Source organism: Oncorhynchus clarkii, chromosome 13, assembly GCF_045791955.1.
Source record: "Oncorhynchus clarkii lewisi isolate Uvic-CL-2024 chromosome 13, UVic_Ocla_1.0, whole genome shotgun sequence".
Taxonomy (NCBI): domain Eukaryota; kingdom Metazoa; phylum Chordata; class Actinopteri; order Salmoniformes; family Salmonidae; genus Oncorhynchus; species Oncorhynchus clarkii.
The window spans coordinates 46388170-46405684 of record NC_092159.1 but is presented as its reverse complement, the minus strand read 5'-3'; the positions used below and the strand labels follow the sequence as shown (position 1 = coordinate 46405684).

The 17515-nt window shown below is 44.3% G+C and overlaps 2 protein-coding genes across 3 annotated transcripts; one reads left to right on the top strand and one right to left on the bottom strand.

The window, feature by feature from the left end:
* Positions 1–2662: 2662 nt before the first annotated feature.
* LOC139423985 (zinc finger protein Gfi-1b-like) lies at positions 2663–4791 on the top strand. Its single transcript, XM_071175657.1, has 5 exons — positions 2663–2966; positions 3173–3345; positions 3698–3841; positions 3954–4119; positions 4595–4791. The coding sequence occupies exons 1-5, from the start codon at positions 2663–2665 to the stop codon at positions 4789–4791; spliced, it is 984 nt and encodes a 327-aa protein (XP_071031758.1).
* Positions 4792–5636: 845 nt separating this feature from the next.
* On the bottom strand, positions 5637–17134 carry LOC139364891 (transforming growth factor beta receptor type 3-like). Of its 2 annotated transcripts, none has more exons than XM_071102095.1 (17): positions 16821–17134; positions 15364–15476; positions 14256–14425; positions 14019–14156; positions 13571–13751; positions 13310–13475; positions 13007–13151; positions 12445–12637; positions 12070–12242; positions 11595–11750; positions 10689–10775; positions 10339–10530; positions 9393–9941; positions 9184–9262; positions 9000–9059; positions 7811–7912; positions 5637–7356 (listed from the first exon to the last, which is right to left on the bottom strand). In XM_071102095.1, exons 2-17 carry the CDS (start codon positions 15425–15427, stop codon positions 7277–7279), a joined length of 2535 nt encoding a protein of 844 aa, XP_070958196.1. In that variant the 5' UTR covers positions 15428–15476; positions 16821–17134; the 3' UTR covers positions 5637–7276. The 2 variants fall into 2 exon arrangements, with proteins under 2 accessions (XP_070958196.1, XP_070958195.1); XM_071102094.1 differs by having other exon boundaries at positions 12070–12275; positions 16821–17023.
* Between the last annotated feature and the right edge of the window lie 381 nt (positions 17135–17515).

Genomic DNA, 17515 nt, shown 5'->3' with positions numbered 1-17515 from the left:
AAATCCTGTCATCTTCTAGCAGCTCTTTTCATCGTTGTTCTAGTGTGGGAGAGTGTTTCTATTTCTGTGGTGGAGATCACTTAAATGACCTCAGCCACAGGAAGAGAGTTGTGTGGGTTGTGTTTTATACACATTCCACACTGCATAGACACCAGTGATGTGTGTGTCAATAACCTCCCATAGCAAGATTACATGGTTAAAGTAAGGTCCCTGTTTTTACGTGAGACTTTGATATTTAAACACAATCAAGTGACCTTAATGTACACATTTCCTACCCTCAGTATGACTGACGCTACCAGTATCTCCAAGTTACCTGTGACTCAGTAGCATAGAACATTGACTTTCAGACCCAGATGGACAGGTTTGGATGTGTGCTTGGTCCTTTCTAGTGTGCGGATCAGTCCTCTCTAGAGGTAAGACAACAGGCAGGATGCGAACAACAAGCTGAACACCGAGCACAGGTTTCCATTACAGAAGTTGGTTAACAACGGGGAATATCAGATTTGTTTTATTCAACAACAAAAAAATAAAACAAAGAAAAACAGTTTATCTAGCTGATGACTATTTCTAATTAGAAAATCTCTGGTGTAGATTAGAATAAATCTTGAAAAATAACCAATATTATGCATCATTGTCACATACTGTAATTATGTGTGTAAGAGTCAAATTAATGTTACAGTATGAGTTTAATAGATTAACATTTTTAATTTCTAGCCTTTAGGTAAATGCTTTGAATTGTACGCTGAGAGGTATAGACTTTGAATGCACTGTAAAGGTTGGCTGGTGTTTTTTTGTTGTTGAGATTTCCCACAATCCATTGTTCAGCAACTGCTTCAAAATCAAACCAAATCAATTGTTTTCTGTCATGTCATCAGTTAATGGGTGAGGGGGTAAAGAAAAGGGGATGTTACCGACACCAAAGAGATAGCAACCACTCCAGATTCAACTGTGCATACAAGTGGTAAGTTAAAGAATTCAGCCTCTCTCCAGATTTCAACTTTATACTATGAGATTGGCGTTTAATGTTTTGCATAATATTTATTGAATTTGAGGATTAATTCAGTACAGATATGAATCATTTTAATACATTTAACTGACGAGCAACAAAACATATTAGATATTTTTAGGCTTGAGCTTGACTGAAAACTGACCAAAATAGGTTATTGTTTTTACAAAAGTCTGTGTCGTTTATTAATATGTGATCAATGGTAAAAAAAATCTATTCTGATAATGTGTAGAATTGTGAATATCATTGGGAGAATTGCAAAGGAAATATGTTGCATTTGTAATTTGATTGTATTATATGGTAGGATTGTATTCTATTTTATGAATGATTTGGTTACATATGTCATATTTAGAAACGTTTAAAAACTTATAGAGACGTAGATCTATTTAGTAAAAGCTCAAAATGTATTTTTCACAACAGATCGTGAGATTTCAGTTTGAATTGCTTGACGGAGTAGGGTAGTCCTCAGAGATAGACCTGCTTTTGAAATGTGTTTTTTAAACAGTGTGCAGGTGGCCATGATGCATTTCTTACCCAAACCACAGGCTTTGGCATTTTAACTGATTATTTATCAACAGGTGTGTGTGTTTCACATTGACATACGAAGATAAGGAATACTAACGCAGAGCAACATGAGTGACATTACAGCTTACTATAAGTGTGATGTGTGTAAATGTGTGCCAATCTGTAATTGTACATTTTCACAGAGCAATTTTTAGTGATAATACATTTTTCCAAAATTGGATGAATGACTACGTTACATTACGTGGAAAATTCATTAATGAAAGTTAATGTTATCAAAACATTTATTATCTCTAATTTCGCAATCTCTTACAGTAGAAACACATATTTATATATCAAAACTATTTTATGTCCCTTACTTAATTGCAGAAAAATATCATTACGAACCCAACACATTTCACATTCTCCAGAAATTCAGTAAGTGAGGTGAATGATTCTGTGGATAAATATACTGAGTGTACAAAACATTAGGAACATGTTCTTTTTTCATGACATACAGTAGAGTGACCAGGTAAATCCAGGTGAAAGCTATGATCCCTTAACAATGTCACTTCAATCAGTGTAGATGAAGGGGAGGAGACAGGTTAAAGAAGCCATGAGATAATTGAGACATGGATTGTTTATATGTGCCGTTCAGAGGGTGAATGGACAAGACAAAACATTTAAATGCCTTTGAACAGGGTCTGGTAGAAGGACCGGTGCACCGGTTGTGTAAAGTACTGCAAGGCTACTGGGTTTTTCACACTCAACAGTTTCCTGTGTGTATCCATAATGGTCCAATACATAATGGACACAACTGTGGTAAGCATTGGAGTCAACATGGGCCAGCAAAACTGTGGAACGCTTTCCACACCTTATAGAGTCCATGCCCCGACGAATTGAGTGCAACTCAATATTAGGAAGGTGCTCTTATTGTTTGGTATACGCAATGTATGTCTTTAGGGCATTGGTATTTGTAGAAAAATGAAATGAAAAATCTATAAATAATATCAGTTCGTTGTTGTTCTTTACTACAGAGGAACACTTTGTCAAAGAATCTGTCATTAAGTGAATTTCGAATGACTCCTCGTCTCTTGTCTGTTCTGTAGGTATTTATCTCTCTCACTCTTGCCACCCCCTTGCCTCAGCTCTGTCATGCCTCGCTCATTCCTGGTCAAGGGTAAGAGACCAGGGTCTCACCCCCCTTGCTTCTCTAAAGGCACGAGACACACAAACCCTGACCAGCCACAACCTCATACAAATTATCACGACAGGCAGAACAGGGCGTGGTGGGAAGTAAGGTCCCCACATCGGAGCCCCTTCCAGGAGGACCAGGGCAACCTGTGCTCAGGGTCAGAGGTCAAGGACACCCTGGAATACCCCTGCCCTAGCTGGGACGCCATGGCAACCAGACCACACAGCACCTCGCCAGCTGACCTCTGGACCAGCTGGTCTGCAGGTATCCGACGGATCCTGACTTTATGGCTCTACACTCTATTTATTGTAAATAATAAATAAGTAGATGTAGATATTTGTTATATTTGTATTCCATCGCGTTAAACACTTCACATTGCTTCAATTTGATTGTCATAACTACCTTTATCAAATCAAAAATAGTTTTTTTAATTTCAAACTCAATCTACTAGTATGCCACTTACTCCACAGAAACCGGAGGGTACGATGGTGTGGAGCCTTCCGAGTCTGCCCTGCCCTGGTCCCTACACTGGCCCCGGGGCCCTGACAGAGAGAGGGAGCTGGAGAAATTGGTCCATGTCTTACTGAGCCACAGGCCACATATGGACCTCAACTCCACCAGCCCATGCCCCCTCTGTGAAAAGGTAAGAAGAACCAGCAAGGGTCAGGAATTACAATATAATCAGAACAGCACATCTACCCTTATAGGGTGTATCAACCAAAAGTGTGTGGTTCCAAACCATGCAAACCCCTTCAGGCATGACTAAAATAGAATAAATGAGATACTGTTTGGTGTTTATGACCTGAGACAAGAGTGACAGTAGAGTGGTGGAAATTGTACTCGACAGGGCTCTGTGACATGTCAGAAAATGACATAAGAGCAGATTTGTTTGGTGTGAGAATTGAGGCTGTGATGGGTAATTGTGTTGAATATGTTTGACATCTCTGGGAGTATGATCTACATCTGCTGTTACTCTTAGCTTTCTCTTTTCTCAGGTCTTGTCCTCAGGAGCTGTACTGAAGAGTCATTTACTCAGGTCACGCACATGCGTGTATGCAGTTCCATTGGCCACATCAGCCAAAGCCCCAGAGCACCCCTACGAGTTCAAACAAGCTCTGGGCATGTACGGAAGACCAAAGGTATATCTGGCAGAAGTACATTGGTGGAGGTCTCTCCACTTCCCAACACAAACTATATAAAAATACTCATGGCAAAATCCTAACCACATCTCTGTGAATGTGTGTGTTCCAGGAGCGTAGCCATAGCTGTAAGGAATGTGGGAAGGTATTCAAGCGCTCCTCCACCCTGTCCACCCACCTGCTCATCCACTCTGACACCAGGCCCTACCCCTGCCAGTACTGTGGCAAGAGGTTCCACCAGAAGTCAGACATGAAGAAACACACCTTCATACACACAGGTATATGTATATACTTGATCTTATACCATCTATTGTATCTTGCCTATGCCGCTCGGCCATCGCTCATCCATATATTTATATGTACATATTCTTATTCCATCCCTTTAGATTTGGGTGCATTAGGTAGTTGTTGGGGAATTGTTAGATTACTTGTTAGATATTACTGCACTGTTGGAACTAGAAGCACAAGCATTTCGCTACACTCGCATTAATATCTGATTACCATGTGTATGTGACCAATACAAATGTATTTGATTTGATGTGCGGGGAGGTACACTGTAAGGACACATACACAAATGAGCATAGTGTGTGTTGAACATAGGTCAGCTGGTGTGTGTACAACTGACATACACATTGTGCAAAGGTCGCTTACATCTGAAGTTAGGAATCTGCCCTACACACTGGCTGCTGTCACAGAGTGTCTCTCTTCTTGAATTCCATGTCATGTCCTGCTGTCTGTCCCTGCCTGTCTCAGGTGAGAAGCCCCATGTGTGCCAGGTGTGTGGCAAGGCCTTCAGCCAGAGCTCCAACCTCATCACCCACAGCCGTAAACACAGCAGCTACTGGCCCTTCAGCTGCACGCACTGCCAAAGCAGCTTCCAGCGCAGACTGGACCTACAGCGCCACCAGGAGACACAATGTGTCCATAGCAGCGTGTACACACAGAGCTGAGGCCACGGGTATAATGGAGATCTGTATTACACAAGTACTCTATGTAGCACAAGAATGAGTGCTTTGTATAGAGATTGTTGACCGGTATTTGCAGTTCTGTTTTTATATGGTACTTTGATCAGTGAAGGAGGCCAAGCACATTACTTGTGTTCAAGATATTTGTGCATTTGTTTTTGTGCATTTGCTTTCGCTCACAGCTTTTCAGGTTGACCGTTTGGATAGTGCCTTGAGGGGACCTGATCACTTTAACATCTCTAACAATGTCATATATAGTGTGCGAGCTGGATTCCATCCATAGCGCAGAAGCTCAGCGTTGTAGCCGGTTGAAATGTAAAGGTCATTTTCGATTGAGCCAACATATGCAACATTTACCACGAATGCTGTCTCCGCCAACACGGAAACATTGCCTTTAAATGTCAGTCACGCCTTAACGCAACGGACTGAATCCAGCCCTTTAGGCTCTGGTCTCTACTATGCTGTATGTCTAAAAAGACACCTTATTCAAAATAGGTGGTTTGAAGAGTGACAAAGCAAGCCCTATTTCCCACTGTAATTGGCCATTTTCCTCAGAGCCGTTGCAATTGTGGCTCCCATTGTTGGTGTATGAATGAAGCTGCCATTTTCACTTCACTGTGGCAGCCCACCCAAGGGCATAATAATATACAATCAGGCCATGTGGAACATGTGAGAAATAATGTCTTTGACTGCAGTACGAGCAGAGAGAGACAATGATTATGTTGAAATGATGCTACACAAGTATGGCGAGACAACGTGACTGTATATTCTCAGTGTCACAGCCTGGTCAGCATATATTAAAAGGGATTTAGATACAAAAAATGAAATACTCTGTTTAAGTTTAGAATTTCTGGGGCGTCATTCATTGTTCTCACCCGCACTTTATTTTTTAGATAAAACACAAACTCAGCCACAGATATTTAATTTAAATAGCAACAGCACAGATAATATCAAACAAAGGGTCACAGTTACAACATAGATATATACAATAAGGATCTGGATAATGGCAATTCCCCTCACACATATTCTACTCATGACATATTTGACTTCATGTGTTCCTCTTTAAACTCTGTAGTGCTTGTTTCTGTTGTAGCATTAGGCTAGGCTAGGTTCAGATTCATGCTCATCCTATAGCCAGTAGTCACACCATTCCATTCTATGAGCCCTGGTTATGACATTGTAGATACAGTATAATGGATCAAATGCACTGACTAGTATTTCGTCCAACACTTTGAGGAGTTGCTAAGGCCATGTACCTGTAGACATACATGTAGTCTCAGTCTTTCAGACCTTTACACATCTCATTGCTTCAAGAAGTGTACACCAAGTATACAAAACATTATGGACACCTTCCTAATATTGAGTTGCACCCCACCCCCACCCTTGCCCTCAGAACAGCCTCAATTAGTTGGGGCATGGACTCTACAAGGTATCGAAAGCATTCCACAGGGATGCTGGCCCATGTTGACTCCAATGCTTCCTACAGGTGTGTCCTTTAGGTAGTGGACCATTCTTGATACACACAGGAAACTGCTGAGGGTGAAAAACTCAGCAGCGTTGCAATTCCTGACACAAACCAGTGCGCCTGGCACCTACTACCATATCCCGTTCAAAGGCACTTAAATCTTTAGTTTTGCCCATTCACACTCTGAATGGTACACAGACACAATCCATGTCTCAATTGTGTCAAGGGGGGAAAAAAGTATTATTTAACCTGTCTCCTCCCCTTCATCTTCACTGATTGAAGTGGATTTAACAAGTGACATCAATAAGGGATCATATCTTTCACCTGGATTCACCTGGTTAGTCTATGTCATGCAGAGAGCAGGTGTTCTCAATGTTTTGTATACTCAGTGTATATGTGGTTACACACACACAAAAGTGTATATGTGGTTACACACACACACACACACACACACACACACACACACACACACACACACAAGACCTGGGTTCAAAAACTATTTAGGGTATTTCAATTACTTTCAAAGACATTTCAAAGTAAGTATCTGGATATTTTCAGTACTTAAATATTGGAATGAATTTGGAAATTCTCAACTACAGAGACAAGTGTATTTTCAAATACAAATATAAAAATACTGCATTATTTGAAAATACAAAAATACACAGAAAATAAGCATTTAAATAACAAATACTTAAATATGCATGTATTTGAACCCAGGTCTGACACACTCACAGACACACACCAGGTGTTTCATCTTCTGCCCCACTTTACCCTCGGTCTCAGATTTACCAGAGGAAACACTGAAAATGAGATAGAGAATGATAATATTGTATTTCTTACACATGATATGAGATATCACTATTGCAATCTGCAGGTGCTTGACTAATTCACAAAGGGCGCTAGTGCCACCATGATAAGTCTATAGAATACTAGTCTAAATTTGACATTCTCTTTACTTTGTGGTCCCCCAGCTGCTGTGTGTGTTGGTCACGTTCCATCTCAACTCTACACAGAGCTGTTGGAAGAGTCTAAGGCAGGGTTAGTATTCTCGATCAGGCCCCCTCTTCTGGTTGGTGGAGGAGCCCCTGCAACCAATCACATGTCAAGTGTGTCATTAACATTTATACATGGTGAATAAACCCAGTATTTCTCTCAAAAATCATAAGAACGTTATAATAGTATCTTCTCTTACACTAGGTCAAATCAAATCAAATGTTATTCGTCACATCCTTCGAAAAAACATCAGGTGTAGACTAACAGTCCACACTAACAGTGTAGACTAACAGCCCTTCCCAACAACACAGAGAGAAAGGAAAATAGAAAAATAATAGAATGAGTAACGATAACTTGGCTATATATAAGGGGAACTGAGTCGATGTGCAGGGGTACGAGGTAATCGAGGTAGATATGTACATATAACTAGAAATAAAGTAGCAGCAGGTATAGAATCGTCTCTGTTTATTTGTGAATATGGTGGTATAGCTCAGTATTTTGGCCTTTGGTCCAGGATAGACTTTACGAACTGTCCCGTGTGGTTACCTGTGTGAGAGTAGATGCACCATAGCGCCCCCATCAGGCTGATGCCCAGAAGGAAAGCAACAAACACAATCCCCAAAACTGAGCCTGTGTCTACCCCAGAGCCTGGGTGACAAAAACATGGGAGGGAAAAGTAGTAGTTAAGCCAAATCCAAGTTACTATCACTGTTGTGATAACTAACACATGTAGGAACATCCGGGAGTTGATATTATGGTTATAGCTAGGGTTAGGGTTGAACCGCTAGGGTTAGGGTTGAACCAGGGTGTGGACATGAAACAAGGGTTAGGGATGAGGCTAGGGTTAGGGTTGAACTGCTAGGGTTAGCGTTGAGGCTAGGGTTAAACTGCTAGGGTTAGGGTTGAGGCTAGGGTTAAACTGCTAGGGTTAGCGTTGAGGCTAGGGTTAGGGTTGAACCAGGGTGTGGACATGAAACAAGGGTTAGGGATGAGGCTAGGGTTAGGGTTGAACTGCTAGGGTTAGCGTTGAGGCTAGGGTTAAACTGCTAGGGTTAGGGTTGAACTGCTAGGGTTAGCGTTGAGGCTAGCGTTAGGGTTGAACCGCTAGGGTTAATGTTGAGGCTAGGGTTAGGGTCGAACTGCTAGGGTTAGCATTGAGGCTAGGGTTAGGAATGAACCGCTAGGGTTAGCGTTGGTGCTAGGGTTAGGGTTGAACCACTAGGGTTAGCGTTGAGGCTAGGGTTAGGGTTGAACCACTAGGGTTAGTGTTGAGCCTAGGGTTAGGGTTGAACCAGGGTGTGGACATGAAACAATGGTTAGGGATGAGGCTAGGGTTAGGGTTGAACTGCTAGGGTTAGCGTTGAGGCTAGGGTTAGGGTTGAACTGCTAGGGTTAGCGGTGAGGCTAGCGTTAGGGTTGAACCGCTAGGGTTAGTGTTGAGGCTAGGGTTAGCGTTGAGGCTAGGGTTAGGAATGAACCGCTAGGGTTAGCGTTGAGGCTAGTGTTGAACCACTAGGGTTAGTGTTGGTGCTAGGGTTAGGGTTGAACCACTAGGGTTAGCGTTGAGGCTAGGGTTAGGGTTGAACCACTAGGGTTAGTGTTGAGGCTAGGGTTAGGGTTGAACCAGGGTGTGGACATGAAGCTAGGGTTAGGGTTGAGGGTTAGGGTTGAACCAGGGTGTGGACATGAAGCTAGGGTTAGCGTTGAGGCTAGGGTTAAAGTTACAGTTACTTACTGCTGTGGGCTGGGATAGGCTTGGGCAGCTGAGACACACTGGGCATTTGACCTCTCTGACCTAGAGAGAGAAAGAGAGAGTTGGATAAGAAGAGAGAAACACCCTTTTACACAGAGTGAAAGTGAATTACTTCAGGCTCATGTCATGAGGTGGACAACACCATCAATGACCATCTATTACTCACCAGCAGGTGGCGCCTGCTGTCTGGCCACACCAACAGGCTGATAGACCAGCATGGGTCTGGAGAAGTTTCTGTACTCACACTGACAGAGAGAAGAGAGAGGAGGATAAGCAGTGGCAGATTTAGGTATAGGCAACATGGGCAGCCACCCAAGTCATTACTTTTAGTCATTAATACTACTAGTCATTATGAATCTAGAACATGTACTGTACCTGTTGGCTGGGTAGTTTGGATACGAGGGCAGGGATACGGAGGCCCCAGGGATTTGGACAGCCACTCTGTATTATGGCCGTTGGAGGCCCCTGGGTCACTGACTCAGGGCCACAGAGACGGATGCAACAGTGCAGGAACTGGACAGAGTTGTTGTAGATGGGCCGAAGGACAAAACTGAACCTCAGTCTGTGTATCTGGTCCTCCTCTCCTCCCATTCCTCCATCGCTCTCCTTCCTTTTGGCTCGTCCTCCTCGTCCCCTCTTCCCACCGTGTTCTCTATTTCTCAATCCTGCTTTGTTCCTCCAAGCCCTTCCTGGATGCCTGAATGACAGGACACTAGGTACCTCCTCTTCCTCTTCATAATATTCCTCATCCTCTTCCTCCTCGTCCTCTTGGCCATGTGTCATGTTGCTGAGTGTCAGTGAGGAGTCAGCGGAGCAGCCGTCTCTAATGACTGACCAGCCAGGGGACACACGGGGGTCTGATAGGGGAGACACCATGCAGGACCGCACCTCCACACCCCCACCGAGGGCTCCGTTGGCGGAAAGCTTGGCAAAAACAGTCAGATAAAATATGGGTAACACATTACTTTACCATGGTCTTATTACTGAGTTGATATTTTGTAAGTAGAGTGTAATAAGTATTGTAATTACACAAGTACTGTAATTTGTAGGTCTCTGTTTCAACCTGCTGTGCTCTAGTGCTGTAATAGCAGGGCTACAGAGTTCTTATAGAAAGGACTTATTGTGACATATCTAGATGTGATTATAATAGCCTTCTGGAGGAAGTCTGCTCTGGACTTGAGGCAGCTGATACTGTAGAAGACTATCAGAGGGAGAAACACAAGTAGAACTTGCAGCAGGAGCTACATCAGCAGATAGACAGACATACAGACAGGCAGACAGACACACAATTAAACACACACACATAGCTAGGCAAACTGACCTCCACATAGACACGGTTGTCAGCAGTGATGGCACAAGGACCGGTCTGCCTCTGCTCATAGCCCTCTGTAACAAACAGCTGCAGTGAGACCAGTGGGCCGGCCCTGGCCCTTGGGAGAGGCCCCGGCCCCTGCAGAGTGGGCTGCTCCACAGGAAGGCTTGGGACACTGGGGACTGCAGCCAAACAGCTGAACTAAGAGGACAATGGAAAAGATGGAGATGTATGGGATGATAAGGACAAGATATACATGTCTCTCTCTCTCTCTCACACACACACAACAAACACACACACACTAATATGAAGTGAAATTGGACCACACACACACAAACACACAACCTGTATCATCTCACATGTATGACCAGTGGAGTCCACTCTGTGGGCTCCTCGTCTGTCTCATTGCCCACGGCAACCAGAGGCTTGTTTCTCCATAGCAACACCTGAGAGGATGGATAGACACAAAACATGGCAAGTCATGTACTGTAAGAGTTGAAACACTAGAACAGATAGGTCAGTGAGATATCAGTAGATATATTAGTAGATCCTAGTTAATTCACATGCTACATGTCTGTCTCACTGCCTCCCTCCTCTCCTGCTCCCTTTCCTCCCAGATCTCCACCACTCCCACTATCCAGCCCCCTGCCCCCACACTCCTGTCCCCAGGCCTAGCTACACTCAGGCTGATCAGCAGTGTTCCGGACACTCTGACCTAGGTCACCCATGTGGCGCCTGGGGGAGATAAGACAGACTACTTACACAACCGCAGGGGCCCTTCAGATCACACTAACCAACAACAACACAATTACAGCCCTGCTCTTCTACTCTCTTCTCTCGTCCTCTGCCTTTCTACTGTGCATCTCTCGCCATCTATCTCAATCTCACACACAGATACACAGAGACAGAGACACACACACACACAGTGAGGGGCTCCATAGTGACCTACATGTCCCTCTCCCCCTCCCCACCTAAGGGAAGCCCATCCCTGCTCTATCTCCCCATCAGATCCGCCTCTCTGATGAGGCTGCTGGACGTCCCAATTACACAGCTCTTTCTCTTTCTGCTGACTGTGTTTAGCACAGAATCACTTGTAAACGGGTGCACCCAGACGCATGGCTCTATTACCATTTTGGACTCCATTTTGGTGAGACAAAAACATTGCAAAACATGTGGAGACACAAACGTTGCAGAAACATTTCACAAAACATGTTAAAATGTTCCCTGCAGATATTTTACCCCTTAAAACCATCTCTCTGTCTTACCGCATTTTTGTACTGCACCCCTCTGGGCTCTCCCTGCAGCACCCCTTCAGTCCCACAGGAAATGACCGGGAATGCCAACAAGAAATGGCTGCTGTTGGACTGGGCCAGGCACTGAGGATCCCGCAGTGTCACCTCCGACACCGGGAGAGACAGGGTCTGTGTGAAAGAGAGCATCACAAAAGCGACACTAAGTACCATCATAAGAACCTACAATACACTGTAGGTCTACATGCAGTATATTGGCATTTGTATAACATAACCTCGCTAACAGGCTAACACGCTAAACTACCAGTACAACCATAACCTCGCTAACACGCTAACACGTTAAACTACCAGTACAACCATAATCTCGCTAACACGCTAACACGTTAAACTACCAGTACAACCATAACCACGCTAACACACTAAACCACCAGTACAACCATAACCTTGCTAACACGCTAAACTACCAGTACAACCACATAGTGAAAGTGACCTGCAGAATGTGTCTGTCCACGGCCACGTTGAGTCGTCCGTCCTGACACTGCACACTGACGGCCTCCCAGCCCCCACTGGTACTTCCACCTCCCTCACTCAGCCATTGCCTCAGCCTGTGCTCCTGGACCCAAGGGGGCCTGCCATCCAGCATACGCACACGGGGGCCACCTTCTGTGAGGAGGGAGAGAAAGAGAGAGAGGTGTGCTAACACACAGAACAGCACCTTTTTAGGGATAACATGACCTTCAATATAGAGAGACAACATAATTAATCAGGAGAAACACCAACACAAACACACGGTTAGGAAAAACAAAATAAACCATCCAGTTCACTCACACAATGAGGGACACAAGAGACACATACAGGTCCTGACCTGTCCCTCCCCCAGCCAGTCTGATCACAAAGTGATTGACCAGGTCAGCCTCTGTGTATGAGGCCACTTTGGGAAAGCCACTCTGATTGGCCCAGCTCAAAAGGTCATGGGTGGTAGAGAGGTCAGAGGTGAGCATGCTAGTCAGTGTCAGGTCAGGCTCTGGAGGGTAGAGTGGGGACACGCTGTTCGAGGACTGAGTGGAAAGAACAAGGTAGATAGAGAAATGGTTGAAAAAAAATGCATAAATGGGATGTTTGTGTTACAAGATAACATGGCAAGCCCTGTCAAAGCCAAGTTGAATGTATTTATTTAAAAACAAAATAACCATCGATATTTTGAACTCAAGTTGAGGTTTTGAAATCATGTTTAGCTTGGCCTTCACTCAATGATTGTATTGCTCCTTTAATTTCTTTAGCTATTTTGTCCATTTCATCATTTTTTTTTACTTATAACCCTTTTATGACTTTTATACCAAACTCCAGAACAGGTGAAGGACCCATTCTAGCCCACATGATAGGAGAAATACCATAATGTGTCAAGTTTTACTGGATAGGGTCCTCACATAGACAGAGATGTGTCCCCGGAGCCCTGGGACTGTGAGAGCCCAGTTGACTGGAACGGCACTACTGAGGATCAACACCAACTTGTGCCACCCAGCATTGGCCACTGGGGGCACCAGAGAAATAGTCACCTCCACCTGCAGAGAGCTGGGATAGAGGGAGAGACCGGTCACTGAAAGGCAAAGAGGGAGAAAATGCATATAAAATGATTAAGGGATAACTCAATAGCTCAACATTGTATTACTTGAACAGCTTCAGAGATATTCTCCACATTTCTTCACATGCTGGAGACGTCCTAAGCTTACCCACAAAGCCCTGACCCTGCTGAACGGAGCTTGATGACATGCACTTCTGGGTTGCCTCCGCCAACTGGAGAACAGCCCTGTACTTCCTGTGGCTGCAGGTCAGAGGTCAGGTAGTTGTGTGACAGGAACAGAGACTGCAGCTGGCACACACTGGGCATGGTGGTATCTGGAGGGCAGAGGGGAGACTTGGTTGGAGAGGAAGAGAGAAGGTCAGAAAGACCAGGGTCGTGTATTAGTTGTATGTGTGTGGGGCGGGCTCACCCTCGCCCACACGGACGTAGACGCGGTTGGCACTGGCTGTGTGTGTGAGGGAGGACAAGGAGCCATGCCGATGCATTGCCCAGCGTAGCAAAGCCCGCGGACGGAAAGGCAGAGAGGGCACAGGCTGCACCTGCACTGCCAGACTGGAGGGCTGCACTGTCACTGTAGAGTTAGGAGAGACCTGGGGCAAAGGGGGGACACTGTGGTTACAGAGAGAGACATGATAACACATAATAATAGAAACATTCATTTGTGGGGGCCTATGTTTCTAAAACAACAAACTTGCACAGACATACACACAAACACACTGAAGGGGTCAGTACTTTTATCAGTTCCTCATGGGAGGAAGTAAATACTCTCATCAAAACTGTTTTTTTTGGAGTGAATGACAGATGAATGACTAAAAGAGGTACACACACACACACCACACGAGCACACATAGACTGACCTGCACCAATACAGGCAGATCCGGGGGTAGTCTCTCAGCCTCCAGCCACCAGCGCACTGGTTGCTTGGAGCTCAGTACCAGGATGAGGGTTTGACGGGGAGGATGAGACAGAGACAGGGGTCTCAGGAGCACAGTCACCTAGAAGGAAAGAGAGGGGGTCAGGGTAAGGAGGCACAACGTATTGGGAGTGATTGTGGGTGTGGGTGTGTCCTACTGTGAGAAACAGAGAGGGAGCACCTGTTTGTCAGGGCTGCGTGTCCCTCTCCCCACAGCGATCACATGGGTCTCTTTCTCTCCACTCTCTCTGGCTGCACAGCCCGGGCCGGCCTCAAAGCGCTCCAACAGCCCCTGCACAGGGTGAAGCTCCCCCGCTGGAGACAGAGAGCACTGCAGTTCCCCACAGTCAACTGCAGAGTTGTAAAGACAACCAGATGTCACTCAAGATGGAGCTACGGCTGTATACTCTGTTTACAGGGAACATTGAGGACAAACTAATATAGATTGGGTCTCTGGTGGGAGAGATAAAATGAGAAATAAAACACTTGATGCCCCTGAAAAAGACAACACAGAGAGACCATCTGAACTTGGTGTGAGGTTTGGTAATAGGCAGGATGGACGGGGTCAGCAGCAGACTCTCTGCTCTCACTGACAAACAGGAGAAACAAGTCTCTGTCAATCCGCCACATAAACACACTAGTGCTCCACTCGACTGCTCTGGTCTCAGACAAGCCCTCTCACTCAGCCTCTCTGTCTACGTCTCAGTCGGTCTCTGGTTCTTGCTCTCTTCTTCCAGTCAGTGGCTGTTGGCCCACTATGACTAAAAGACAGCTTGTTGTTCTCGGACTGAACAGAGCTAATTGGGGAGTGCCCCCTGACTGAACTTTCAAAGTTTTTTTTTTACGTCTCTGAATATTCCACTTTCACTTTGCTAAACCAAAATCTGACCTTTGACACATAGCTCCTTGAAAGCAGAGTCACTCTGGGAGGTACTTTTGAGAGAAAGTATTAAAGTTGTACTATTCAGTATGGAAACATCCTGTAGAATTAACAGTACCTCTATAACTGTCTCATACCTCTTCAAAGAATATCTTAAAGAATCACACAGCACCCCCCCCCATTTTTTAAAATTATAAATAAAAATGGCCTTTCATGAACTCGCACTTGACCCCCCCCCCCCTCCCACTAGCACTGACTTTGCTGGCAGCTACTTTATTGAGGAAAATGTACTTACTATGACTGCGATATGTGGTTGTCCGACATAGCTATCTTAAGATGAATGTACTAATTGTAAGTCAATCTGGATAAGAGCGTCTGCTAGATGACTAAAATGTCTGGTTTCCCTTACGTCCTGTTCTCTCCCCCAGTAGAAAGAGGCAGAAGAGAATCCACCTCGTCCCTGAAACCATCATGACTATTCTCCAGGAGTGAATTCAATGGGAGAGTCCCTCTTGCCACATCCTGAGGGGGAAAAGAGAGTGATTAATACAGTGGTCTAGACGGAGTCTTTAACAAGAGACCAAGTTCTCTGTGTGCATAATGTTATATTGGACAGGCTGAGAGAACAGATGGATAATATGTATCCAAATAGAGGAGGAACAAACACTAGAGCAAGGACAGAGTTTACCCAGGGAACAAACAACATAACAAAGTCATCCCTCCCACTGGGTTCTCATTATCACTGCATTATCAGAACTTCCTCATTCTTCTCCCATTCTGGACAGTATCAGATTCTTGGTGAAATGTTTCTTCTCTGTGTTCTGCCAATTGCAACTCGGAAACATTTGTCAATAACATGCTTTAAAGGCTAAATCTGTGATTTCAAAATGCCTGACTGATAAGAGGAGTGACGGGGCTGCGGAAAAGTAAGCACTCTCAAATTGATAGGAGCTTTGGATAGCTTGCAATCAGGTCTGACATTCAGTGAGATTGACATGATAGTATTAAACATATTTTGACTCCATTGTTTGTTTATATAGAATACAAATAGGTCTGTACATCTTTCCTTAGCCTTGTTGAGTACACAATGCAATATTATCAAAGGTCATATACCCACTTATCTCATAATTGTCACGTGCCTATCTTTATTCTGTGTCTGATAGTGACACACATCATATAATGCTGTGAGACAGAATTGGAGGTCATTGCTCTGCATCGGTTGACCAGTTTATTGTCCTTGGGTGGGCTCCCGAGTAGCGCAGGTCTAAGGCACTGCATCTCATTGATAGAGGCGTCACTACAGACCTGGTTCGATTCCAGGCTGTATCACAACCGCCTGTGATTGGGAGTCCCATAGGGCAGCGCACAATTGGCCCAGCGTCGTCTGGGTTAGGGTTTGGCCAGGGTAGGCCGTCATTGTACATAATAATTTGTTCTTAACGGACTTGCCTCGATAAATAAATACAAAAAGGATCAGAGGACGTCCAGACAACCCACACCTACTCATTGAAATAATGACAAGTAATTAACTGGCGCGCAAACTTGCCCAGAAAGAACTCACCACGAACTGCAAAATAACAGCTAATGGGACCGGAAAGAAAAATTGAACAATTGATTGGCCTTGATGGGGATACAAACTATATATTTGTGTCATTCAAAACAGTTTTTATATTATTTGTCTCATGTTGCTGAATCCCTTGGCAAATTCATGACAAATATTTAGTCAGAATTCACTAGAAATAATAATAATTTTTAAAAAAAGTAAATAAACCTACAATGATTACATTTAAACGGATCACAACTCACAGCACTTCGAAGATCTCTCCTGACTTCTGAATACAGGCTATAATAAAAGTCGTAACTCACCTGTGACAGTTCCCGGTGGAGCTGGACGTTGAAAACAGACTGTAGATCAACTATTGATTCTCAGGTTAAAACCATTCAATCATTGGTTAAGACCAGTGACCGCAGGACTGTATTGGCGTATATCACAGCGGGCTTACACACCCTCCGTCCCCTCTTTCAATAGTAGAGAAAATAACAGAAAATTGCCTTTACCAAATCTATGTGCTGCTTCAGGCGTCCAGAGACGCACTGGGTGGCATTTCAGATAGGGTATTGCCTTGACATCATCATTTCCGATAAGCCAAAGAAATCAAAAGTTAAGACAGCGTATTATTTTTAGAGGTGGGATACGGAATTTAAAGAGATTCCCGCGAAATAGTATAAAAGCCAGAGGAGGGGCAAGGAATTGTGCAATAGACGGGAAAGAGAAAAGAGAATAGGTTCTAAAAACGCAAAAAAAACGTAGAAGGCAACAGGAAGAAGAGAGTGAGAGAGGACGAAGCGTAAAGGGGAAGAGGAGGGATGGTGGGAGGGTAAATAAATAGGAACGGGAGGTTGGACTTGAGAAGTTGGAGAGGCAGGGGTAAAGTGAGAGGAATACAGAGGGAGGAGGGAAAGGAAATATAGATTAATGCGAGATGGAGAAAAATAATTAGACCATAAAGTACACTGTAATTATCTTTTATTCAATGTACGTTTGCATGAGGCTTCCAGCT

Coding starts and splice junctions, on each gene's coding strand:
- LOC139423985 (XM_071175657.1), top strand. CDS start 2,663: ATGCCTCGCTCATTCCTGGTCAAGGGTAAGAGACCAGGGTCTCACCCC. Junction 2,967..3,172: donor CTGGACCAGCTGGTCTGCAG/GTATCCGACGGA, acceptor CTTACTCCACAG/AAACCGGAGGGTACGATGGT. Junction 3,346..3,697: donor CATGCCCCCTCTGTGAAAAG/GTAAGAAGAACC, acceptor CTCTTTTCTCAG/GTCTTGTCCTCAGGAGCTGT.
- LOC139364891 (XM_071102094.1), bottom strand. CDS start 15,427: ATGATGGTTTCAGGGACGAGGTGGATTCTCTTCTGCCTCTTTCTACTG. Junction 14,426..15,363: donor ACTGGGGGAGAGAACAGGAC/GTAAGGGAAACC, acceptor ACAACTCTGCAG/TTGACTGTGGGGAACTGCAG. Junction 13,476..13,570: donor CTACGTCCGTGTGGGCGAGG/GTGAGCCCGCCC, acceptor TCTGCCCTCCAG/ATACCACCATGCCCAGTGTG.